The following is a 25,792-nucleotide window of genomic DNA, read 5'->3' as shown; positions in this document are numbered from 1 at the left end:
AGCAAAGGAAACCCTAAACAAAATGAAAAGACAACCCACAGAGTGGGAGAAAATCTTTGCAAATGAATCGACTGACAAGGGATTAATCTCCAAAATTTATAAATATGTTCTGCAGCTCAATACCAAAAAAACAACCCCATCAAAAAATGGGCAGAAGATCCGAACAGACAGTTCTCCAAAGAAGACATATGAATGGCCAAAAAACACATGAAAAGATGTTCAACATCACTCAGAGAGATGCAAATCAAAACCACGATGAGGGACCACCTTACACCATCCAGAATGGCCATTACTGAAAAGTCTACAAACATGAAGTTCCGGTCGTGGTACAGCAGAAATGAATCCGACTAGGGACCATAGGTTTCGGATTCGATCCCTGGCCTCAGTGGGTAAAGGACCCGGCGTTGCTGTGAGCAGTGGTGTAGGTCAAAGACAGGGCTTGGATCTGGCTTTGCTGTGGCTCTGGCATAGGCCGGTGGCAACAGCTCAGGTTAGACTCCTAGCCTGGGAACCTCCATATGCCGAGGGTGCGGCCCTAAAAAGACAGAAAAGACAAAAAAAAAAAAAAAAAAAAAAAAGGTCTACAAACAATAAGTGCTGGAGAGAGTGTGGTGAAAAAGCAACCCTATTACACTGTTGGTGGGATTGTAAATTGGTGCAACCACTGTGGAAAACAGTATGGAGATACCTCAGAGAACTAAACATAGAACTTCCATTTGATCCAGCAATCCCACTCCTTGGTATCTATCCAGAGAAAACCATGACTTGAAAAGACACATGTCCTCTAATATTCATTGCAGCACTATTTGCAATAGCCAAGGCATGGAAACAACCTAAATGTCCATTGGCAGAGGAGTGGATCCAGAAGATGTGGTACATATACACAGTGGAATATTACTCAGCCATCAAAAGGAATGAAATACCGGCATTTTTGGCAACCTGGATGGACCTAGAAATGATCATGCTAAGTGAAGTCAGCCATACAATGAGACACCAACATCAAATGCTTTCACTGACATGTGGAATCTGCAAAAAGGACACAATGAACTTCTTTGCAGAACAGATACTGACTCACAGACTTTGAAAAACTTACGGTTTCCAAAGAAGACAGTTCAGGGGTCGGGGGGAACATGCCAGGGTTGTGGGATGGAAATCCTATAAAATTGGATTGTGATGATCATTGTACAACTATAAATGCAATAAATTCATTGAGTTAAAAAAAAAAAAACTAAGAGTAAATAAAAGTATGCTTGGTAAAGAAAAAAAAAAAGACTTAAAGAACCTGAGGAACTTCTGAGGTGTGGGCTTGTGCTGGAACCAACAGCCGAAGGTGGCGAGAAAAGACTCATGCAGCTCCCACCACTCAGGCGGTTGTGTGGCCCAAGCCACATGGGCTGAGTACTTGAACACAGAGGTTTTACAGGATTGCCTGGTTGGCGTTTTCTAAGAACAGAAGGAAGGGATGTGAGTGGCCCAGCTGGGGAAGTAACGTGCTGACTCACCTGGGCTGGTGGTCGGGGGATCTTTTCAGACCGTGTTTGGAACAACAGGCAGGTCCTCCTACTGCCCCGATGGGCCCCGGGCCTTGGACTCCTCCTCACTGTGGTGCAGACCGGGGACTCCCTGCCTGGGTCATGGGCCTGAGAGCTGTGACCTTCCTCTGGCCCAGGCCAGAGGGACCCTGGACCCACCAGCCCCCTTGGCTGACTGATGTGGGAGGGTGCGTGACGCCACTGGGAGCATAGAGGTTCAGGGTCACGGAGAGCCAGGCTCAAACCCCTGGGCTTAACTCTCTGGGTCTCATCTGTAAATTGGGGCTAAAATCGACCACACAAGGTCTTGTGAAAACAAAAGAAGGCAGTGGGTGCAAGGAGGCTGGCGTTTGAGCTCAAGTTCTGGTCCACCCTGTGCTGTGTAAACCTGTTGCTTTGGGCCTCGGGAGAAGGGGCAGCAATGTGTGTTCCTCAGGGCAACGGGATTCATGTGGACCCATGACCTTGATTTTTGCCCCCCTCAGATGAGGAGGAGGTCCTGTGAACCCCCCCAGGCCACCCCTAGTCGGTCCTGCCCTGTCTGTGTTCTGTGGCAATAAAACCAGTGCCTCGGTGCTGGTGCTGGGCGGCCCGTTCTCGAAGCAGACAGGACAGGAGGAGCCGGGCAGCTGCTGAGGAGCAGAACCGCAGGTGCAGATGCAACAGCACCCGCTGCCTGGCACGGCTCAGGTTCATGGAAGCCAGCTTCCATTTTCTCGCTCCGCTCAGCCAGTGGCCAGTCATCCTGGACGCCCCAGCACCCAGTCCTGCAGCCTCGGAAGGGCTCTCCCGGCCCCTGCCCTCAAGGGGGCTGCCCTGGAGCCACCTGCACGGGCCTCTTCAGAAGAGCTTGGGCAAGGGAGGCCCAGCTTCCCTGTCTGTTCTCGGCCCCTCGGGGGACCCCGGTTTGCCTGGGTTGGGCTGGCAGTGGGGGACCCCTGAGCCACCCAGGAAGAGTCCTCTGACCACCTGGAGCTGATTCCCGGGGGAGCAGCAGCTCTCAGGCTTCAGACACCCACGCAGGTGTGATCCCATCCCACAGCTCCGGCCACCTCCCTGCACACGTGACACTTCGTTGTGATACCGATTGGCTTGGTTTTGGTTAACACTGCTGCGTAGGTCCTGAATTGTGACTCAGTTCAGTGGACACAGCTCTGAGGATCCCCCCGGCTCTGGGATTTGACAGTCTCCCCGAGCCTCGCAGACCCCTGTGGGGTCCTCAGAGACATCTGGCACCAGCTGTCTGGCGTCAGTGTTGGGGACCGTATCGGGCGGCTTTCCCACCACTCTGCTCAGGGCTGGCACCCTTGCATTGCTGATCTGGGCGGGGTCCCCAGGCTTCGTGTTTGGTGGAGGGGGGCGGGACTGATCAGCAGCTTCCTTTTTGCACATCGTCATTCCCTTGGAGTCCGCTTTGTTCTAGAAAAGGAAAACATGTCAGGAGGAGTGGTTTGATGTCTTGAATATCAAATACTCTCAGCTGCAACTAACTGCAACCCAGCTCAAAGTAGCCTGAACAATGAGGTTGTTACAGGGTGTCTTAACGGCAGGCTTTGGGGTTGGTTTCGTTTGGTGGCCCTGCTGCTATTTCTCTGTGTTTTCCTACTCTGTGTCTTGTTCATAGCCTCAGTATGATCCCCTCTTGGTGACAAAATGGCTGTAGCAGAACCAGGCTTCTCATCTGCTGGCCAGAGGGCATGTGTCTTGCCAGTGGCCTTCCTCTAAATGTGGTTTCTATAAACCCCTGCAAACCTCCCTCAGGTCTCACTGGTCAGGTTGGGCCCCCATGGCCAGGGGATGCCCCGAGCTGGTCAGCTTGGCGTGGCCAGGGCAGGGGATGTCCCTAAGACCAGTTGGTTTACCGTGGAGCTTGGGGTGGGGTCTGGTGTCCCTGAACACTCGGGCCTGTGGGATGGACCCTGAATAGGTCCCTGGGCTACTTTTAAGGAGATGGGAGAGATGGACTGGGGGATGGGCCACCACACCAGCCTGTGGTCACAAAGTTGTTACCTTTAGTAGCTGAATTTTGGTCCCCTCTTGATATCCTGGGACTCCCCCCCTTCCCCTCCCACGAAGCTTCCCCCACTTATTCGGGGCTCCTTGCCTGCTAGTCTGCTCTGGTCTCCCTGCAGAGGTCTGATACCTGAGACCCCTCAGGGCGCCAGCAACTGCCCTCTGCCCCTGCTGTTCTCCGGGCACCATGCATTTTCCTGCTGCTCTGCCAGGCACAGCTTTTCTGTGCCCAGGGCCTCGGGTGGTCTCCAGGACCAGGGAGGGTGTCCCCCTCCAGGCTGTGCCACGTCCTGTGGTTTAGTGCCCTGCACAGCCCCCTGCCCCTGTCCGCAGGCAGAAGCCCCCCAGCTGCAAAGGCTCAGGCACCTCTATCCCCTCGTAGCCAGCCTTGCAAACCCAGTTCCCAGCGCATCCAGGGTGGTTTTCAGGATGGGCGGAGTTCCTCTCCCGTGTGTGTGTGTGTGTGTGTGTGTGTGTGTGTGTGTGTGTGTGTGTGTGTGTGTGTGTGTGTGTGTGTGTGTGTGTGTGTGTGTGTGTGTGTGTGTGTGTGTGTGCGCGCGCGCGCGGAGTTCCTCTCCCGTGTGTGTGTGTGTGTGTGTGTGTGTGTGTATGTATGGGCGGAGTTCCTCTCCCGTGTGTGTGTGTGTGTGTGTGTGTGTGTGTGTGTGTGTGTGTGTGTTTCCTCCAGCTACTGCCCGTCCTCCTGTCTCCTCCCTGCTCATCGCCAGGGCAGAGGACGGATGCCAGGTCGCCCTCTCCCTCTCAGGCTCTTTCTTCCTGTTGCTTTTTCAGTTATCACTTTAAATATGTGGCAGTGCCACCCGTCCGTCCGTCCCCCCACCCCTTGAGAACGAGTGTGTTGTGAAGTTTGGGAAAATACAGAAAAGGATAAAGAAAAAAGCCTCCCATGGTCCGACAGTTCAGAGAAAAGCACCGTGAACCTTTTGGTGGTTGTCTTCCCAGTCTTCCTTCAAAATGTGTGGGGGATACTCTTGGAAGCATGGTCGGATTGTGCTGTATATACAGCTTTCTGTTTTCGCTGAATGATGAACATCGGATTATGCGCATTTTCCATGTCATTAAGTATTATTTTACAACCTCATCGTTTAGTCGCTACGTGGCTCTCTGTTATATAGACGTGGTTTAGTTTTTCATTATTTTAAACAGTGGGCATCCATGATTATTTCCACAAAATCAACTGCGGGAGGTGAGGCGGTTTGCTGCTCCACTGCCCAGCCTGGGCGCTGTCCCCGTTCTCAGGGAACAGGCTTCATAGCCTTTTCCTTGGCCTGGCGTTCCAGGCCCAAATGAATTCTCCCTCGGGCTGTGCTGTGGTAACTTGCCTTATACGGTAACTGAACCTGGCAGCACAAGATTGGAGGCACTTAGGGTCTTTGTCGTCGTTGCCTGTCCAGTGTCTCATGGATCACACTCTGCTTGGTGCCCTTGGCAGTGCCCTTTCCCAACAGCCACCCCCAGATGCTTCTGGGAAATGGTGCAGCCCAGGAACTTTCTTATGGGGAAATAAACGCCTTACGCCTCTCGTTACAGTGGGAAGATGCCTGAAGTGGACTACGTGGTTCTGTCCGAATGGTTCGACTGGATAGTGAGGAACATCGACTTGTCCATCGACTTGATAGGTGAGAAGGTCCCTCCCTGGCCTCCCTCCCCGGGGCCAGCAGGTGGGTGGGGGCCCTCCCCATTGGGGACTCTTCCCCCTCATTAATTCAGCCATCTCCCCGAGGGCAGACAGAATCTGGGGCTGGGAGAAGCTTGCTGGCCCGTGTCCCTCACGCTGCTGTCCCCTGCGTCCACTGTGGCTCAGTGCGCTTGTAAGGGAGGGAGGACAAACGCTGGACATTTGCTGAGAGCTGCTGGGTGCCAGGCCCTTTGCTGAGCTCTGTCTCCACGTGGAAGCTCATGCAGCCTCGCAGTGACCCTGTGGGGCTGGTGACACGGAAAGAGAACCAAAGTCAGGATGAGGGTCAGGATGCCCATCAGGGCCACACGGCTGATCAGTGTGCTGGCTGCGAGCCGGCCCCGGGCTGTGTCTCCTGCTCGGGGCTGCTGGCCAAGGCTTCTCTCAGGGCCTTGCCTGTGCGCCTTCCTCCCCCACCTTTCACTTTCACTTCTAGGCCATGAACAGTCATTAAAGCCAAGTATTTGGTTTTTTAATTTATTTTTATTTTTTACTTTTTAACTTTTTTTATTGTTGTTTTTATTACTCAAATAAATTTACCCACATCTGTAGTTGTATAATGATCATAACAATCCAGTTTCACAGGATTTCCATCCCTTAACCCAAGCACATCCCCCCACGCGCCAAACTGTCTCCTCCAGAGACCATAAGTTTTTCAGTGTCTGTGAGTCAGCATCTGTTCTGCAAAGAAATTCAGTCTGTCCTTTTTGCAGATACCACATGTCAGTGAAAGCATTTGATGTTGGTGTCTCATTGTATGGCTGACTTCACTTAGCATGATCATTTCTAGGTCCATCCAGGTTGCCAAAAATGCCAGTATTTCATTCCTTTTGATGGCTGAGTAATATTCCACTGTGCATATGTACCACATCTTCTTGATCCACTCCTCTGCCGATGGACATTTAGGTTGTTTCCATGCCTTGGCTATTGCAAATAGTGTTTTTTCAAATCTCAGTTTATCTCCAGACCACTCCTGAGACCTGTTACCAGAGGTTAAAGATGAGGTGCAGGGAAGAGGAGAAGGTCATTCCACTGGTAAGAGCCCCTTTCACCAGTGGAGCATGCTCCGTCCTAGCCTGGCCGCAGCTCCTGGGTTCTTTGCGCTGCTGTGGAGGGAGAGAAACAGGAACTGTGGGTCGGAGGGTGAATGCTGCCTTCCTCTGTGGCTGGAGACCACGTATGATGTCCAGGGCTGCTTCACTTCCTGTGGTTCTGGGCTCAGTGGTGGGCACCCGCTGTGCTCAGAGGCGGCCCTTCTCCCGGATGTTGTTGCCCAGGCGTCCCCAGGGCTTGACCTGTCCACCTCCTGAAGATTGCTGGCCTTTGTGCTGGGACCTGCCTGCTTGCTCGCTGCTGCATCCCCATTGCTCTGCCTAGCGCCTGACTGGGAGGTGGTTCTCACTCATGTTTGCCCAAGGCCACATCAGCTCTCGTCGGGACTGTTGTAACAGACTCTCCTTGTCCTGGTCCCTCACTGTCCACAACCCTGTCTGATATCCAGCCTCCACACTGCTGCTTGGGCGATGTTTCCAATACGGAAACTCAGGCCCCATGCCCAGCTCCTTCAGTGCCTCCCCTCACCGCCGTCTAGGATCAGGTCGGCACTGGTAACGTGCCGTCTGCGATCTTGCATGACTGGCTTTGTCCCCCTCCACTGCCTGCCTCTCGTGTTCTGGCTATGAAGAACTAGTTGTGGCTCCCCATACTCTCTCACTCTTTTTCTCTTTCTCTTTCTCACTCGCTCGTGCTCTCTCCCCACCCTCTTTTCACCATGAAATTACACAAATGTGCCTTTTTGTCATGGTTTCTTTTGCCTTCCAAATTCAGCTCACACGTCACCTCCTCCAGGAAGCCTCCCCTGACCTTCCCTCTACTGTGCCCCCTCCCCCGCAGCCTCTGTTCTTATTTTGGTCACAACCATTAGGACAAATATACTGGAACTATTTGTTTATGTGTTTGCTACCCAGCCCTTGCAAAACCACCATTGCCTTTTTAAGATTAGAACTTATTCCCTCTGCATCCCCAGCATGTGTCCCAGGGCTGGGCATGCAGGAGTTGCTCTGTTCATCCTGAACTGAGTGCCCAAGTGAATGCTGCTGGAGATACATGGACAGAGGCTGGGCGAGCATTTACTTGACTCTCACGGGGTCCGAGCTCAGGATGGGCTGCATGGGGGTCCTAGAAATCCAGTCCAGCTTCATGGGGCTCTGGAAGTCCTGTCCAGCTCCCAAGGCTGCCCAGCTTTATTTTCCCCAGGCTGCCCAGCCTTGTTTTCCCCAGGCACCAGCAAGGTAGATTCCAGCCACAAAGGCCCTGGCCTCGCTCTGGGCAGCTGCTTTGAAATCTGGAGATGACATTGATGAGAGGAAGGGCATGAGGAGTGGGGTTGGACCATGCTGGGATGGAGCGCGGCAGCTCTGTGCAGTGACCCAGATGTTCCCAAGACACCAGTCTGGAGTCCTTCCAACTCGCTATCCAGGACATTGTCCTCATGGTTTTGACAAGGCCTGTAGGTCAAGTCTGTTGTTGCCAAGGGAGGAGTCAGTGGTGGGTAAAGGGGCGGCAGTGCGCTTTGCCTGAGAGCTGCGAGGATGGGAGTAAATTGCCGCTTGCACTGGAGGTGTTTGTGGGCCAGATGAGACGGGATGGCACTGTCCCTGCCCTGCGCGTGGGAGGTGTGCCTTCCCCTCCTGCCGGGGACAGAGACATGGTGGCTGGGGGCGTATCCGGGCCCCTCTTCCCCGGGTTTCACCTGTTTTGGCTTCTGAGGTTGGTCCTTATGGTTTCAAGGCTCCACGCACGCATTGCTTGGTGGGGCGCAAGTGTCTGAGTGGGGATCCTGGGCAGGTAAGGGCCACGGCCCTCTTGGTTGGGAGGACAGAGGGGAGGAGTCAGAGGCTGCCCAGGACCCCCCGAAGGAGTGGTGGCCCTGCTGATGGAGAAGTGGCAGATGAGAGGAGCCTGCTGGGAGGGTGCATGCCAAGTGCCAGTGATAGAGTGCGCTGGAGGGATGGGCCGGTGGCCTGAGTGGCGCTTCTGACTGTTGCACTGCCCTGGCGGGTCGGCGGGGTGTTTGGCTGTGTTTATCGTTGTCTGCCTGAGCTGGCTTGGCTGTCGCAGGCTCCTTTGTCCAAGCCGCTGCCCCGTGGTCCACCTGCCTGCGAGCCTTGGGGAGAGGCCCGCTCCCCTCCCGACTCCCGACAGCCCGCACATCTTTTCCTCGGCAGGACTACCTGGCTGCTATTCACTGCCTGTACGAGGAGTGGCTCATCAAAGGGAGTCTTTTTCCCGTGGCTGCCCCTGTTCTGGTAAGGCCCCCTGACAGGGCGGGAGACTTTTCTAGAAGGAGAAATGACCCAGGGAATGTTAGCCACTCCGCAGTCGGGGGAAGGAAGGGCAGAGACCCTCAGAGCTGGACGATTTGAAAGCAGGAGTGGGAAGGGTGGAAGGGACTCCGTCTCCCGATCCTCGATCCCCATTCTGGATGGAGTCACGGAGTGAGCCGGACAGCCATGTCCCAGTGTCGTCACACCGGTGCCACAGTAGCATCTCACTTATCCAGCATCATCAGCGAAGGAGCATTTTGGTGGCCGGAGCCCCAGACCTGGGTTTTTTGGCTCTAACCGCTTGGGGTGGTGGTCTTTCTGGTGCGCCCGCCCCTTCTCCAGCGATGGAGGCCCAGAGCCTCATTGCACCCTTTCTCGGTGACCCAGGGCATCTGAAGGAACATCAATTGCTGTTCTGGTCTGTCACACAGTGATGCCTTTAGGAGGTGCTGAGGTGTGTAGGACGTGTGCCCAGACTGCTCATGCCTTTGAGTTCCCGTGTTTGCTTGGTGCCCTCCTCTTGCCTACTGACACCCACCGTTTCTAACCGTGCTCACGTGTCTGCCCCGTCAGATTTGCCCTGCTTCCCTGTCCCCACGTTTTCTGATTTGCTGCTGCCAAATTCCTTGAGGTGGGCGCATGGGTACTGCAGACTGTTGGGAATGTGTGGGCCGTGGGGGATCCGAGGGAGGCCTGGGCACACACCGTGTGTGGCCTTGGGGACATCTGTTTGAGCTGCCCAAACATTATACAGTGAGGTTGCTGGAAAGTGAGATATTACTGTACTGGGTTTTTAAAGAAAATTTATCTTTTTCCTTATTATGGAAAAGTGGATGATATAAAATGATAAGGAAGTCACTCATGAGCTTGCCGCAGGGACCACTGTCATGGACTCTTAAGTGAATGTGTAGTTGAGAATGTGGATTGACCTAGAACCGGGAGCTGTTTGGCCGGCCTTCCTTTTCCTCTGCCTGTGACCGTGGCCTTCCCTGCCTCCCCCGGCCTGCCTCCGCCTCTCTCGCTCCATCCGTCAAGGGAAGATGATGGTGAGGACAGGTGCAGCCCTGTGACCCGTGTGTTTAATTTCCAGGTGATTGAGGCGGACCACAACATGCAGAAAATGTTAGAACTCCTTGAACAAAACCGTCACCGAATACTAACTCCAGAGAATCGGAAGCTTGGTCCATAAGATGGGAAAGATCCTGCCAGAAAAATGCCTGCTGCTGCCAAGCTGGCTATGAGGAGCAATTTGGGAAAAACCCGCTCTCGGGAGGGCTTTCTGTCTGGCCACATTTGTCTTCCTAATGGTCTTCTTTCCTCGCCAGTGTCTTTATCCTGGGTTTCTGGCCTCCTGGGTAGATGGCATAATGGGACCCATGGGTTTGGCCTGCCCTTTGGAGCTCGTAGCCTTGCGTTTCCCGGACGCCTCTCCTGGTGGTTTCTCACCACTGGATCCCTCTAAGTAAGGGCAGAGCCCCCTGACTTAGGCTGGACCCATGGTCTCTAGTCCTTCAGACCCCCTGGGAGGGCGAGGTGGTCGGCTTACATCCCAGAGGAGGAAGTTGAAGCTCAGCGAGGCTAAGGAACTCCCTAGGGTCACTTAGCCAGTGACAGTGGAGTCAGCACCATTCAGACTTGGTGACTCCCAGATGACCTCTCGCCCCAGGCTGCCCCCTCCTGAGAGCCCTGCCTGCCCTGCCGGAGACCCTCACGCATGCGTGCGGAGGGCCAGCTGTGCATGGAGCTGGCATCGTCTCTCAATCTGAGCAGTTCCCAAGGACAGTTAGCATTTCTAGGCTTTCACAAAATTGTGCCGTGTTTGGCTGGAGCCTGGTGTTCAGCAGTTCTCTAGCGGGAGGCCAGGGTGGCACCTACCACCTTGTCATTGGGACTTCCTGATCCTTGGCTCCTGAATGGTGCTTGGTCTCCTTGGTGACAACATTCCTGCTTGAGCTGCTGCTGATTTCCTGTCGGCAGTGGCTTGTGGCCCCAGGCTGGTGTGTGCGGTGCTGCCCTGGGGCAGGAGGCCACCACCTGGCTTCTGAGGCTCTGACTCCACAGTGGCCTCGTGTGAGGAGCTTTGGCCTGGAATTCTTGGGAGTGTGTGGCCCAGGGCGGAGACACAAGTGGCCTTAAATCTTTTTTGAAATGTTCTTCTATCCACGGGGACCCCTTGGGCCGTAGAGCAGGAAACTTGCGTTAAGTTCAGAGACTGTCCTAGCTCCGCTCGGCTGTAGCAGCGCCTTGAAGGCACGGCTGTCTCCTGCGTCAGGTGGAAGCAAGGGAAGGGAAGAGCTGCTCTTTGGGGACAGTCTGGACCGGAAGTCGAGCTTGAAAGCAAAGGCTCTCGGAGCATTGGTGCTCCTGATGTTTGGAGGTGGGTGGAGGGAGCTTCCAGAGGACTGGATGCAGAAATGGGGATGGAATGATTGTGAACTTGGGGAAACAGGCCCGGGCTTCTCTGAGCAGCAGCTGGGGTATGTAAAGGCGGGACGGCCTCGACCCAGCCTCTGTGCACGAGACTGACGCCCAGTAGGGGACGGGCGGCCCTGGTAGGGTCCAGTTCCAGAGGCAGCGCTAGAGGGGCAGCACTCTGGCTTCCGGCCCTTCCTGGCTAGACCGACTCTCGGCCGTGTGCAGGGGAGGGCGGCAGCCCAGTGGGGACGTGTCTCGCGCCCAGGTGTCGGTGACAGACAGAAAGCTGGGCGAGGCCGTGCCTCTGTGGCCGGGCGTCTCCGTGTGCTGGGACCATCTTTGGGACTTCGCGAATGGGACAGTCCGATTTTCCCCACAGCTCAGTTTGGGCATCTGTTTGGGGGGAAGTGTGATTAAAAAGAAATCATGTGCTGTGGTAGCCAGTAAATCCCTCACCTGAGACCTGGTAATTTTGGTGTGTTTCCTATGCCTGTGATCTTGGCTGCCTGCAGCATCCTTACACCCATAGGATAATGTTTTGCTTTTTAAACACCAGGGATGTCTGGGTCTGGAAGAGCCCTCGGTCGTCCCCGCCCCCCGGCACTGTGGAGAGGGTGGTGTACGCAACTACAGTGGCTGGAGCTTGTCACCAAAATCTCCCAGCCCGGAGATGTCACATGAAATGGCTGGAGCCAGCCCACCGAGGGTTGCTCTTCCCGACGAGGCGGGCAGGGCTGGTGGTGGTGGGGGTCATGGAGCGGTTAGGAACACTGTCGAGAACCAGGGCAGGAAGGGCGCAGGTGGCATGTGGTAGGCATGGGCCAGTTCTGAGAGCAGAGGGAGGCACCCCCCAGGGACTCCCAGGAACAACCATGAGGAGCATGGCAGGGGCTGGCATCCCCGAGGAGCTGGACGGGGCAGGCCAGGGCAGTGGTGTCACCCCGTTCTTTCCCTGGGGTGGGGTTTCATTGGGTGTAAAGCCAGTCCAGAGCCCTCTCAGCTGCTCTGACTCTTGCTAATTAAAAAAAAAAATCTTGAACAGTATATTTTCTTTGTCAGCGTTTTTAGTGAAATAATTCCAAATTTACATTTGAGGCTTTCTATTTTACATGTAAAATACGTGATTAGGACCATTCAGAAACATCTCATGTGCCTGGTGACCTTAAAAAACCACACAAACAAAAGAAAACCAAGCTAGAAGTATATTCTTCTTTCCTGTAAAAATACAGCAGTGGGTGGTGCAGGGCTGGTGTGGTGGCTCGAGGCCTTAGGGTCCCGGGCCCTTTCTGTCCTGGGATTGGCTTCCTTCCTCCAGGGGCCTTACTGTCCAGTGTGGCACTGGAGCGCCTACTCTGGCTAATGTTGGCATCAGGGCCTACCCCCCCACCCGCTTCACACCTTGGTTCCAATGTGGATGGTGATGCTTGCAAAGCACCACTGAGATAAGCTGGAAAGTTCTAACTGGGCTTTGCTAGAACTGGGGGAAAGGCGAGAGGGAAGTTGTCGACCACAAGCTGGGTCACATCATCTGGCTCAGCTCACGTTAGGAAAGGGGAGAGGGAGGGGGACACGACCATGTTCCTGGGTGAGGCCCTCAGGTCGGGTTTTGCAGAGGGTACCGTTGGTGTGCTCGAGGCTGGCTGTGGGTTCTTTGGCTGTGGGGCTGGAAATGGCCAGAGGGCGTCCTTCGGCCCAGAGGCCTGGGGTGGGGCTTGGAGGCACCGAGCACTCTCATGTGTCCGCAGGGCTGTGCTGCCCGCGTCTTACTCCGTGCTGGTCCCACAGCCCAGCTCCCACCCGCCCTCCACCAGAGCTGAGTTGGGGACCAGAGGCACTGGGCACCGTGTTACCGTTACTAGATTGGAGTGGTGGAGCTGGGGCCTCGGCGCCCGTCCAAGGGAGGCTCTCAGGAGGCCGTGGCTGCCTGTGGCCCGGGAAGTGATGGCCGCTTGATTTCCCCTTCTTGCCTCCTTTCCTTTCCACCTGAGCCCTCACCTCGACGAGAGGCGCCCCCCCCAGCTCGGGGCTCCATCAGTCAGAGACCCTTCCTGGGGATCCCGCAGACTCTCACTGTCAAACCTGGTGAAGGAGAGCTTGTACTTACTGCTCTGAGAGCAGGTGGACGATGTTTCCAGAACCCGTCCACCCTGGGCGCTATTGAATCCACATCGCCCTCATTTCCCTAGAGCCTGGGGCTGTTGGGGGGAGCTGACCGCAAATGCTCACGTATCTGCCGAGTGAGTAACACTCATCCCCTTGGCCTCCCCCCGCCCCAAGAGTCACAGTTATTAAAATAATTGACAGGCTCTTGGAAATGTCAGCCCTCCACTGTTTGAGAATCTATTAACGGTAACACTGTGCCCAGTGCCTCTGGTCTTTGGCGGCAGGTGACTCACCAGAGGCCCCAGGGCCACTGGCACGTGGCTTTCTTTTCCTGACAACCCTATCCCCGCGGCTCCCTTAAGGCTGGAGTGAATTCTCTGTCCCTCTAGTTGGCATAAGATGGTGAACTTGGCAAAAGCCGTTTGACAGAAGCTAGTTGAAACCCAGTCTTGTGGCGTCTGGATGGGCATTGGCTCTTACGGCTGCCTTGTTGAATTTCTGCTTTTCCTTCTTGAAGCCTGGGGTCCTTGGCACACAGGGGAGATAGTAATAGGTGTTCTGGGAAATGGGGGTTCTGTAGTCCAGAAAATTGGGGCAACACTATCTGGACACACTGTCTGAGATACACAGGTCTTTTAGCCTAGTTCAAGTCGAGAAGTCCTGCAGAAAAAACACCTGCTGAACTTTGTTGTAGTCGAGGATTCTCAAACTTGCTTGACAGTAGAACCCCTCATTTGGGGAAAATCCGTTAAAGATCCCTGGACGTGCTAGTGTTCCTTGAGACACATTGGGAAACCCTCTTTTAGGGGCCCTGCAGCTGCTGGTGACTCCCGGTGCTGTGCCCTTTGGGACTCTCTAGCTTATGGTTCGCTAACTTCAGAGCATCTGAATCCCCTGGAGGGCCTACCCCCAGTTTCTAATTCAGCAGCTCTGGGATGGGCCTGGGAATTTGTTTTCTAATAACTTGCCAATAAATGATGAGGCTGCTGGTCCAGGAACTACCCTTTGGGAACACCTCTCCTAGCCTGATGCTCTCCGGAATTGGACCTCCAGGAGTTCCAGGAAACCTCGGCACGTCATCGAACCTCTCAGGAGCATTGGTTGTCTTATCTGTCACATGGGAGCATTGCTCACGTAGGGCTCTGGGCATGACTGGCCTCGCTCATAGTTGCTTCTGTTTTCATATTCATCTGTCTTTTCTACATTTTATACTCATTCAATGGTTTCCCTAGATGGATCCTTGGACACGCTTGTGAACGAGGCAAGTCCCTCTCATGGAGCTTATATTCGAGTCGGGGAAATGGAAAATGAAATACACTTAAAGTGTCTTTGTGCAGAAAATTGAACTGAGCCGATGTGGCCAGGGAAGACCACCTCTCTGAGAAGGTGACATTTAAGGTGAGGTGTGAATAACAAGAGAATCTGGGGGGCTCAGGTGGGGTGAGGGCAGCGGCTGTGAGGCGGGGCGGGTGGATTTAGCTTGTTAAGATCCCAGAAGTTGGAGTTCCCGATCATGGCTTGAAGAAATGAATCTGACTAATATCCATGAGGATGCAGGTTTGATCCCTGGCCTCGCTCAGTGAGTTAAGTGAGGCATTGCTGTGAGCTGTGGTGTGGGTTGCAGACGCGGCTCGAATCTGGCATTGCTGTGGCTGTGGCGTAGGCTGGTGGCTACAGCTCTGATTGGACCCCTAGCCTGGGACCCTCCATAGACCATGGGTGCAGCCCTAAAAAGACAAAAAAATAAAACCCAAACAACAACAACAACAACAAAAAAAAACAGACGTCAAGGGTAGCTTGGCTGCAGTGGGCTGGCAAGGAAGGGTGCGTGAGATGTGGTCAGCGGGGTAGGAGGGACCAAGCCTACGGGGCTTTGTATGGCCTTGGGAGCCCCAGAAGGGAATTGAGCACATGAGAGTCATGTTGGGACAGTGTTCTTGTTTTAGTTCTTGTTTTCGTTCTTGTTTTCATTTTAGGGCCACTCCTACAGCATGTGGAAGTTCCCAGGCTAGGGGTCAAATCGACAGCTGCCGGCTTACACCACAGCCACAGCAACCTGGATCTGAGCCACATCTGCGGGCTATACCACAGTTTATGGTAACACCAGATCCTTAACCCACTGAACAGGGCCAGGGATTGAACCCACATTCTCATGGATGCCAGTTGGATCTTTTACTGCTGAGCCACAATGGGAACTCCAGGGACAGAGAGGTTTTAACTGGATCCTCTGGCAGCGGGGTGGAGCTGACTGCAGGAGGTGAGGGCAGAGACTGGGAGACAAGGGAGGGGGCTGGTGTCCTCCAGGGATCTGAGAAGCCATGGTAGCTCGGACAAGGGGTTCAGACCTTTGTGGGACAAGGAGGGATGTGGTCAGATTTGGTCCCTGTTGTGACTGACAGCTGTGGTTGGATGAGGGATGTGCAAGAGCGAAATCAAGAATGATATCTACCTGAGGCTTCAGCTTTGGAGTAGATGGGCAACACCGGGGGGCAGGAACATTGGAGGAGAGCAAAAGTTCTATTGTGGGTTGGGGCCCAGCGTGCTTATTATGTTAATAATCAGATAATTATGAGTAAAGAATAGTCACGGGCTGCAGGTCAGATCCAGGACTAGATGCCCTGAGGAGAAGCCCTGGTTGCCATGGTTCCCGGGTCTTCATCCCTTCTAAGGTTCCTGACGCCCTCTGCCTCACCCCCCACCAGCCCGACATTGACAGCTCACCAGCTTGAGTGACAACTGCTGGGTGCTGTGCTGGGTAATTTTCATGAGAGGGTGGGTGGAAGGATGGATGGATGGATGGATGATGGATGGGAGGATGGATGGAATAGATGGATGATGGATGGGTGGGTGGGTAGATGGATGGGTGGGTGGGTAGATGGATAGGCAAGTGGGTGGAGGGGTGGTTGGGTGACCAGTACACCCCTTTCTCCCCAGTGCAGACTGCTTCCTGATTTGTCTCAAAAAGCCTGTGTGGGGGCTGGCCCTCTGTCTGCCTGGGAGGGAAGTGGGGCTGGTGCCCCTTAAATCCTTCCCACGTGTGGTCCCCTTTAATCTTTAGGGACTGAAAATGGCGGAGTCATATGCTCAGCTCTGGGGAGAGCAAGGCAGGCACCATTTATTAAGCACCTTCTGTATACTCCAAAGGGGCCTTTACTGATGTAACTTTTATTGCTCACCACTGGCCTGGGAGGCAGGGGCCATCCTCCCCACTTCAAAGATGCGAAGCTGAGGGGCTGGCCCTGTTACCCCAAGAGAGAGGGTTTTGGCTGGAGGACAAGGACGGTCTATCTTGGGGCCCCCATGAGGAAAGTGTGTGTGTGCGCGCGTGCGCGTGCACAAGTGTGCATGCATGTGTGCATATGGGGGCAGGAGAGGCTGTGGAGGGGGGCCCCGCTCCAGGCAGCCCAGAGGGTGGAGCCCCAACCCTGGGTATAGAGCAGGCCTGTGAGCTAACCCTGGGCTCTAGCTGGGCCTTGTTCTCTGTTAATCAGAAGTTAGCAGAGAGCAAAGGGAGGCCGACAGGGGACCCTAAATGGATTAAGGATGTATTACCTGGCTGGTGGTCTACACAGCTCTCTCTCAATCTGCCCTGTGACAGATGCCTTAAGGATGCCAAGGGAAACTGCTATTCAGAGATGCAGGATGGCTTGTTCAAGGTCACACACTGAGCTGGGAGGTGAAGGGGACAGGAAGCCCCGCTAAGGTTGTTGCTGTGCACACCTCACCTCACTAACTATTCCCAGCCTCTTGTGAAGTAGATCTGACACCACGTCCACTTTACAGAAGGAAACGGGGCTTAGGTGGCGTGAGAAGCCCAAAGTCACACAGTCTGTAGGTGACAGGTCTGGGACCTGAGACCAGGTGGGATCTGCAGCCTGGTCCCGTGCCTGACAAGCTGTGGCCTTGGCTGCTGTCTCCCCTGCTGTAGTCCTGGATCTGCCACCTTTCCAAGGGGTTACCTCTCCAAAGGGTCACCTTTCTGGCGGGAAAGCAGTCGGCTTAGTCCAGGTGTCTGCTGTGGCTCGTGCAGTATCCTCGCGTGGGAACTGGCCCCTCCAGGGGGACATAGTGAGTACTGGGGGGCTCTCGTACATGGGAGGAGGCCTCGGGAGCCCTCCAGAGCTGAGTGACCCTGTCTGGGCTGCCACCTTCACTGGCTGCCTCTCGCCCCACGAGAGGCTGTGGTTGTTTGTTCTCATCAACCCCAGGGCCCCGGGGTCCCCAGAGCCGGTCTGCTGGACTTGGGGGTGTGAGGAGGTGGGCGAGGAGCTCACAGAGCTGGTCCATCTCAGGAGGAGCGTGTGGAAGGGCATCGTACGTGCCAGGGGCGGCTGGCTCCGTCTGTGCTTCTGGCTTTGGGGCCAAGGAATGCTCAGACCACTGGGGGCCTGGCCTCAGGCAGAGCTGCCCGCGAATGGTGACCCCTTCGCTCTCAGGAGCTGCGCTGGGGACCAGGAACTGCTTGCCACTGCTACATGAAGTGGTGGCTGCCTCCCCTAAAGGAGGGCCGGGTGCCTGGGCTGGGCCCTGGAGTTGCTGTTCCTTCAGGCTGCTCGGGGACCAGTCCCCGGGGAACAGGGGCGTCTGGTGCAGGATGAGGTCGCTATAGCAGGTCAGAAACTCCTCGCTGTCCGAGCGTGTGCTGGCACGGCGCCAGGGGCCCAAAGGGACCAGGGGGCCGGGGAGGGGACTGTGGGGGGCTACTGGGACCTCAGGCGGGCTCCAGGCCATGGGCAGGGCGCCCTGACCTTGAGCGCCTTCCGCCCGGGTCCTGTCCGTCCCCATCCCTGCGGGGGCGCTCAGGCTTGGCCGGGCCTCCCGGAGGCTGGTGCGGGTCTTCGCCGGCCCTCTCCCCGGGCTGGGCCTGCGATGGCGCCCAGCCACTTTCTCGCTGAGGACGGGTCCGCCCAAGGTTCCGAGAACAGCCTCACACGCGACTCTGGTCAGGAAGATCTCAAACACCATCTGCTTGGTGTCCTCCTCGCTGGCGGCCTGGACCAGTGAAAACTCGGCCTTGGAGGTGGCCCTGTAGCCCAGCCTGCCCAGGGCCGCGTGCAGAGTGTGTTCGGAGAGCACGGGCCGCACCCAGTAGGCAAAATTCCCCGTGTATGTCTGGAACAGACGGGTGATGGTTAGGGTGGACGGTCCCTGCAGTGTGGCTGCCAGGGGCCGGGCAGGACCAACGGCTGGTCCCACGGCCCCTGGAGGCTCCTGAGAAGCAGCTAGGACAGGGCATCAGCCCACATGGAAACCTGGCCCACGGGCCAGCCACCCCGTCCCATTTTACAGAAGGGCACATGAAGGCCCAGCGGCAGGACCTGTGTCTCAAGAGACGCAGCAAGAGAAGGACCGAGCGGGCCAGTGTCCTGGTTCCCCACCTAGCAGCACTGGCCTGGAGCGAGAAGACATGGAGCCTTTCCAGTGGCCCTCCCCAGCCAAAGTCTTTCCCTTGCTGCTGCTTTTTTTTTTTTTTTTTTTAAGATTTTTGTTTTTTCCATTATAGTTGATTTACAGTGTCTGTCAATTTCTATTGTACAGCACTTGACCCAGTCACACATGTATATATTCTTTTTCTCACATTATGCTCCGTCATGTTCCATCCCAAGTGACCAGTTGTAGTTCCCTGTGCTACACAGCAGGAACTTCCCTTGCTTCTTACGAGCTCCTTGTACCGACTCCTTAGCGAGGTGGTACAGCCTAGCGGTCAGGGGCTGCACTGCCTGAGTTTGGGTCCTGTCTGGGCTGCTTCTTAGACCATAGACAAGCTGTAGTAACCTCTTCAGCCCTCAGTTTCTCCAACTGTAAAAAGGGGCTGAAGTCAGTGGGCATGATAGACCCACCGTCCCCCCCAAAAGCAGAGCCCTGGCCCCTCCCAAGACCCCCTCGCTCGGGGCTGGCGCTGCCTACCTTCAGGGACCTGATTTCCTTCCTCCCGGGAGACAGAAGTAGGTTGACAGAGATCAGCTCCAGGAATTCCAGTGCGCGCACCAGTTTGTGGCAGATGTGCTGGGCAGAGCTGGGAGCCCCCTGCGAGTGAGGGGGCTCCAGGTCAGGGGCCACATCCTCCGGCAGACAGAGCTGGGGCGGGGCCCGCATGCCCAGGAGCTGCTGGGCCCTGCGGATGAGGGCTGCTTGCCTGCAGACCCTGAGCTGGCCCTCCTCTGCCCTGTCCGTGTAGTAGCCGATGAGGTCATCCAGGAGGGGTTCAGGAGCACCCCTGTCTGGGCCTGGGAGTCGGGACCCACTCATGGTGGCGCTGAGGGGCTGGATGAGAGTCCTCTGGGCTGCCCAGGCCAGCCCGCCTCTGTCCCATCCCCCAGCTGAGTCAGGAAGCCGAGGAGGAAGTGGTGCGAGCAAAAGAGAAAGCTGTGCAGGGTGGCTGCTTGTTACTCTGGAAGTGGCTGGGGTTCTGCTCATCTCCTCCCAGTGCAGCAGAGTCAAGGTCAGGCCGGATCCTCGCCTCGCCTCCAGAGCAAATGGGGAAGTGCACTGGTGCCTGCATCCTCCACACGCCACATGGGTGCTGCTGGACGTTTGGCATTGTCACAGCCTGGGGCCAGAGAGAGCCAGAGAGGCCCTTGTCCATCGCAAGTGCCCCTTCCTCCTATTTATGAATGAGGAGACCAAGGCAGCGAGAGCAAGAGCTGGGATGGGAGCCCAAGGACAGGAGTTTCTTATTGCTGCTTGTAATGAATTACTGTAAATTTAATGGCTTAAAATAACACAACTTAATTATAATTCTAGAGGTGAGAAGCCCCATGTCATGGTTGGGCCGGTTCCTTTTGGAGCTTCTAGGGAAGAAGCCATTTCCTCGCCTTTTGTACCTGCTGGAGCCCCCGCAGTCCTTGGCTTGTGGCCCCTTCCTCCATGTTCAGAGCCAGCTCTGTAGCATTGCGCAATCTCTCTCCTGTCTCTGCTTCAGTTTCTTTTCTCCTCCTTTGACCCTGTGGCCTCCCTCTCATAGGACCTCTGTGCTTCTCCTGGGCCCACCTGGACAGCTCAGGCTAATGACCTCATCTCAAGGGCCTTCTTAACCTAATCACACCTTCAAAGTCCCTTTGCCAAGGAAGGTGACATACTCACAGGTTCTGGGATTAGGGCCTGGCCGTCTTTGTGGGGCTGTTTTCAGCAGACTACACCAAGTCTGTCTGATAGCCAAGGCTCTGCTTTTCCTTAATACCGAAGACTTGCAGGAGCACCCAACAGGAGTGGCAGGTTTGGGGATGGGTTCCAGGCCGTTGAGTCATCTTGAAGGGTGGTCACTAGACCATGGGGTAGGGCAGGGGATCTGAAACCAAAGGGTTTAAATGATCTCTCTCTGGCCTCATTTGCTCCCTGAGGAGGGGTGTGGAATTGTTAACATTTCACAAAGTGGTACACACAATTCAACAATATATGATTCTTCTCTTGCTTTTAGTTGCTTTTTTTTTTTTTTTTTTTTTTGGTCTGTTTTTCGGGCCACACCTGCGGCATATGCATGTTCCCAGGCTAGGGATCCATTCGCAGCTGTAGCTGCCGGCCTACACCACAGCCACAGCAACATGGGATCTGAGCTGCGTCTGCGACCTACACCACAGCTCACCAATGCCGGATCCTTAACCCACTGAGTGAGGCCAGGGATTGAACCCGTGTCCTCATGGATGCTAGTTGGTTTCGTTAACCACTAAGCCATTACGGGAACTCCTCTTTTGGTTACTTGTTGACTTAACCGCTTCACTCCTTCTGGACACCCTAGTCCTCAGCTGCTGGGAAGCCCATCGTGACTGCGAACTGCCTTCCGTCCCTGTCTCTCCAGGGTTGCCCAGGATCATGGGGGAACGCTGGCAGGGTGCCTGGATCCATTCCCTTCTGTGGCGTCTTGTGCACCGGTCAGCCCGGCTGCTCCAGGGCCTGCCTCCTCCACTTGGGGCCACTGCAGTCTCTTGAACTATCTCGTTAGTCACACTTCCTGGGCCCTCAGGGAGTGGCTGGCTTGGTGAGAGCCTGCTTTCTCTGCCTGCCAGAGTGACTTGCTTTGGGGATAAGGCAGGGGCAGAAGGAGGATAGAGGATGCTGGAGATTTGCAGGGGCTGCTTTGGCTTAGGGTGGGCTGATGGGGGATGTTCTGAGGCCCAGAGAAGGGAAGGGTCTGGCCCAAGGTCACAGGGGCCCCCAGGACTGGAACCGGGCTTTGTAGCCACCTTCCCTCCTCCTCTCGGGTGATTCCTGCTGCTCACATGTGGCGGATGCCATGGGCGCTCTGTCCACAGGCCTTGGAACGTGCCCGGCCCGTGGCAGTGGCCTCATCAGCCAGCAGCTGCAGCGCCCCTGTCTGAAGACTTTATTTGGCTAGAAGAGCCCACTTGGTGCACAAAGGGCAGGGATTAACATTCTCTGGGGAACAGCCTCAATGACCTTTGAGTGTGAGAGCCGCTGTGTGAGTGATCCATCTCCCTCAGGCGGTTAACAGAGGTGTGCTCTGCTCGTTCTCGTGGAGTTGCCCGTGGCGGCAACCTGTTTGATGACATGCTGCACACGCTTCCTCCCTTCCTGGTTTCACTGCCCCCTCCCTGGTAGTGCTCCTGGGGTCTCCTCCCCCATTAACCCCTTGTACCCACATCCTATCCCAGGGTCTGGTCCTGCCCCCCACCTCCTGCCCCGCTCCCATTGTCCTGGGAATTTGCCTTCAGGTCCTGTCTCCTTGGGGCCTTCATGGCCTTGCTGTCCAGCGAGCCCCCCCTTGGTCCAGCCCCTCCAGCCCCTGGTGGAGAGAGGTGGCCAGTCTCCATGTGGGAGTGTGCACAGGTCTCTGTGTAGCAATGTGCACAAAGACTGTGGATGTGGCTTTATAGGTGGACAGGCCATTGCATGTCGCAGTGGACACAAGGCATGTTGGAGATGGAAGAGGCAGTAAATACCGAGCCCAACAGTCCCCCTGGGCCAGTGGGATCCTAAGTGTGGTGTTGGAACTGGATGTCGGGGTGCGGTGGTTCAGGTTGGGGTCAGCAGGTGGCTGGGCACTATCGCCATGAAGGCTGCTCCATCCATTCCCAGGAGCAGGGGCCTTGCAGCATGGGGGTGGCACCTGAGCCAGGCACAGTGGTGCTTAGAAGAACAGAGGAGTGACTGTTTTGCATACAGCGACGGGGGCTTGGCTATCTGGCTGTGCCCAAGGAGAGATGATGGAGGGCAGAAGTCACTCCCAGAAATGGAACGCCTGAATGCTTTCAACCTATGGAGCATCCAAGGGAGACAGAGAGGCCCAGGACCTAAAAAGGTTCTGTCTACAGCTGTGAGTGTCAGTGTCTGAAAGTGGGAGAAGGGAGTCTGCTCATCCGTGGGGTTCATTTGCTCTGAACAGTGGTGGCAGGCAGCCAGCAGGTGGCAGTGTGGGCCTGGCGTGGAGATGCTTGGGCGCAGCACTGTTGGGACCTGGGAGTGGGCTGTACCTTCCTTAGGCTTGCATCCCGCTGTCAGGGCACTCGGGAGTTTAGGACTGCGCTAGTGGGCTCTACTTGAGTTCCTGTGGGAGGGAACAGTGGCAGAGGGAGGGAACCAGCCTCTGTTGGCCAAGGGATCAACGACCAAAGCCAAGGTCTTATGGCAAGCACAGACAGGAAGAGAATTTCTGCAGAAGGGGAGAAAACAACTTCTTTCATCCTGATTACATCCCCTGTCCCCTGCTTCCTGGTAGTCAAAGCCATCTGGGTGCGGAGAGCCAACTGCTGTCCAAGTGAGATGTGCAATCCTTGGTGTTGCTGGAGTCGAGTCCAGAGGTTTAGGGCCAAATCTGGGAGAAAAGATGCTGAGTTTCAGAGAGGTTAAAAGATTAACTCGGGTGAGTCAGGGACAACCCCAATAGCCTCTTCAATAGGAAGATGACAAGGCCTCAATGGCTGTGCTAATTTGGGGAGAAGGAACATATTTTCAGCTTGCTGCTGTTTACTGTTTCAAGTTTCAGATGGTGCCAGCCCCTCCCCACCATCCTTGATCCATACCTCTTGCAACGTTTTTTATTGATATTTTTATTTTGAACACAGAAAAGATACATTGTTGCTTATTTAGCGCTTAATCCAGGAACAAGAAAAGCTGTTCAGCTCTATCCCTCAAACACTGATGAGCATGTGGGGATTTTTATCTTTTTCCCCGGGGCAGTCTCTAGGGTTGCAGAAGCAGGAGGCGTTTCTGAAAAGACCCTCATCCCTGGAGTGCGTTGTAAAGGCTATACAGTACAACAGACAGATATTTTTTGCCTAGAAAACAGTATACCACAAAGGTGGACAGAACTGCTTGTAAACAAGGTTCCTCCCCCGGGGTGGACTCAGGGGCTCCAGATGCTACAGAACCTCTGGATGGATTCCTTTCAGTTCTGCACCAGAAGAAATTCTATTTCTACAGAAAATAAAATTCACGATTGCCTTCCTTGCCACCCTTCTTCTTAAGAAAGGGATTACTAAATTGTCTTAGCCCTTTGTTGGAGGAATTGGAATGTGGGGGAGGGGATGGCTGGGGTGCTGTTGCAGGGCGAGGGGTGGGGAGGGAGGCGGGGTGGGTTTGAGAACTCTCTGCCGCTGGTGATGCTGGCGGGGATGCTTGCCACAGATGCTCGCTCGGCTGCCAACCTCTGGCAGGCTAGGTGTTTAGGAGTTGGCTCTGCTACCTGCGTGGTCTCTGATGGAAATTGCTGGGATTCAGGGCCCGAGATCTGAGCCTTTCTAAAAACCCAGCCCTCGTATTCCCTTCTGTGGTACCCCAGCAGCAAGGCCGAGGTGCACTGGTCCTCTCGCAGTGGCACGCTGGGGCCCACGTCCCCTATATCTTGTCTCCACAAACACCACGGACAGCAGGGCCAGAGCATGTTGGCTCACCATTCCCAACTATGAGCCACTCCCCAGGAGGACAGCACTGGCTTCAGGGGTAGGGCTTCAGCCCCCTCAAGCTTAGGCCATAATGGTTAGCTGAGCATGTACTTAGCAAGGGGCCACTGCTCTGCCTTGGAGCCAGACCCAGGCAGCCCTCCCTCTTCTTTGAAAACCCTTGGTCCTGGGCAGCGGCTAGACGGACTCGGGCACAGCTATAACCCACCACCACCGCTGCATGCCTGCCAAGGGCCCTGTCCATCACCTGTGCCTGGGGTGAGGGCTTCTGAGTTAACGCCGCTAGCACCACCAGACTGAGGGCATGGGGCTAGGGGTGGGCAGGGAGGGCTGCAAGGATCTCCAGGTTGTGCCTGAGCCCACAGACCCCTGTCCCTCACCCTGTAAGTGGCAGGGTGGTGATGTAGCTCTTCTGCCCTGGAATTGAGAGAGAGGGACAGCGCGTTGCTGAACCTCACTGAGACCCGTCCCGCCAACCAGGAGGTCCAGCTGCCCTGGGCTGGGGTCGAGCCTGGCAGCTGACCTGGATGGTCGAGCAGTCACTGGAGGCAGAATCCGAGTTTGGGCACAGCCTGCCAGGTGGGGGCAGGGCAGACAGGTGGGGGGGGGGAGGCGGCGCCGAGTGAGCCCTGGTCCCTCCTCCACCTCTCTGCTCCCAGCTTCGTCTGCGGGCTGGGGAGGAGGCTGGAGGTGGGAGAGCGTCATCGGTAATGAAACCTTCGCCGATGGGATCGTGTAGGTGAGGGGGGCCGTGTGTGCGCACGTGTCTGCACACGTGTGGGGCACGTCTGGATGTGTGTGTGCCCACAGTGTGTCAGTGTGTGTGTCCAAGTTGTGTATATATGGGTGCGTGTGGGGGTGCCATGTGTGTTTGTCTGTGTGTGCGTGCATGTGTGCGCATGTGTGTGCCCCTGTGTGCCTGAAAGATGTGGCTCAGCCCCGAGGGGCCAGCAGGACCTGACCACTGGGTCCCTCACAGGATCCTCTCTGGGCCCGAGGCCGGGGCCCGGGTTGGCGCAGGGGAGCCATGGGAGCCTCTTGGGCCGGGTTCTGGCCCCGGCAGAGGCAGCAGGCCCGATGGGGGGCTGGGTCCACACACGGCCTCGTAAGGGGGCAGGGTGTCCATGGAGACGGTGCGGAGGCCGCTCGGGCCCTGCGGCCTCTGCTGGTGTCGGCCGGGGCTGCGGCCACTGCCTGCGTCCAGGGCGCCGTCCAGCGCGGGGCAGGAGTCGGTCAGCGAGTAGGGGGGCGGGGCGTCCGTGGGGATGTACAGCTGCGTGGCCCCCGGCCCCACACACTCCTCGTAACTGCAAGAGAAGAGGCTCCCTCAGGGCTCTGTGCCGGGGCCTGAGCAGTGGGTGTGGGGTCTCCCCTGGGCTGGGGGCCTAGCTGCAGTGACAGGTTGCTCTGGAGCCGTCCGGGCCAGGTCTTTGTCACATTGACTCTGATGAAACCCCTCTGCTCCCTGGAGGGGGAGACCCCAGAACCACGAGACCCAGGTTCCAGCCCAGTGTTCCACGTGAGCCTGAGTGGGCGACTCACTGACCTCTGGGTCTCAGGTGGCTCAGAACAACAGTAGCCGCTGCTGGAGCGTCCCCGGGCTGGGCACTCAGGGTGGGCGGTGCCGGTGGGCACAGCCTCTGGCTTCTAGACACTCCTCCGCCTCAAGTCACCCCCAAGAGGTCCTTCCAGGGTTAGGAAGGAGTCCCAGGGGCCTTCTGAACCCGTAGCTGGAGGGCAAAAAAGCACCCACCCTCCGGCAAGTTTACCCCTCCCCAGCCCTTGGGGACAGAGGGGTAAAGGGTGAAGAGTGATGGGGAGGACAGGGCCGTTTGTAGGGCCTGAGGG

The 25,792-nt window shown here is 55.9% G+C and overlaps 3 protein-coding genes across 18 annotated transcripts in view; 1 reads left to right on the top strand and 2 right to left on the bottom strand.

Annotated features, from left to right (window-relative positions):
- The window catches only part of TK2 (thymidine kinase 2, mitochondrial), a 29,225-nt gene extending 17,196 nt beyond the window's left edge, over positions 1 to 12,029 (top strand). For 8 of the 16 annotated variants that reach the window (XM_021093986.1, XM_021093985.1, XM_021093990.1 and 5 more), the window contains 4 exons: positions 5,097 to 5,185; positions 6,200 to 6,279; positions 8,472 to 8,552; positions 9,661 to 12,029. In XM_021093986.1, the coding sequence (XP_020949645.1) occupies positions 5,097 to 5,185; positions 6,200 to 6,279; positions 8,472 to 8,552; positions 9,661 to 9,759 (349 nt within the window). In that variant the 3' untranslated portion in view covers positions 9,760 to 12,029. Of the gene's footprint in view, positions 1 to 5,096; positions 5,186 to 6,199; positions 8,553 to 8,957; positions 9,025 to 9,660 lie in introns of all 16 variants that reach the window. The other 8 variants (XM_021093992.1, XM_021093993.1, XR_002344553.1 and 5 more) reach the window with 7 other exon arrangements.
- On the bottom strand, positions 15,667 to 20,524 carry LOC110260929. The gene is made up of 2 exons (XM_021093983.1): positions 18,996 to 20,524; positions 15,667 to 18,200 (listed from the first exon to the last, which is right to left on the bottom strand). The coding sequence occupies exons 1-2, from the start codon at positions 19,503 to 19,505 to the stop codon at positions 17,088 to 17,090; spliced, it is 1,623 nt and encodes a 540-aa protein (XP_020949642.1). The 5' UTR covers positions 19,506 to 20,524; the 3' UTR covers positions 15,667 to 17,087.
- BEAN1 (brain expressed associated with NEDD4 1) overlaps positions 20,701 to 25,792 on the bottom strand; it is a 41,727-nt gene continuing 36,635 nt past the window's right edge. The window contains exon 5 of the mRNA XM_021093984.1: positions 20,701 to 25,251. Within this exon, the coding sequence (XP_020949643.1) occupies positions 24,918 to 25,251 (334 nt within the window). The 3' untranslated portion in view covers positions 20,701 to 24,917. The remainder of the gene's footprint in view (positions 25,252 to 25,792) is intronic.

This window comes from Sus scrofa, chromosome 6 (genome assembly GCF_000003025.6).
Source record: "Sus scrofa isolate TJ Tabasco breed Duroc chromosome 6, Sscrofa11.1, whole genome shotgun sequence".
NCBI lineage: Eukaryota > Metazoa > Chordata > Mammalia > Artiodactyla > Suidae > Sus > Sus scrofa.
The sequence above is the reverse complement of the archived record's forward strand: the minus strand, read 5'-3'. Positions and strand labels throughout refer to the sequence as shown.

Bases quoted from the DNA above. Each gene is read 5' to 3' on its own strand.
- LOC110260929 (XM_021093983.1), bottom strand. From the start codon at position 19,505: ATGAGCAGAACCCCAGCCACTTCCAGAGTAACAAGCAGCCACCCTGCA. The intron at 18,201-18,995 runs GTAGGCAGCGCC...CGTCTGTTCCAG, and splicing joins AGGAAATCAGGTCCCTGAAG to ACATACACGGGGAATTTTGC.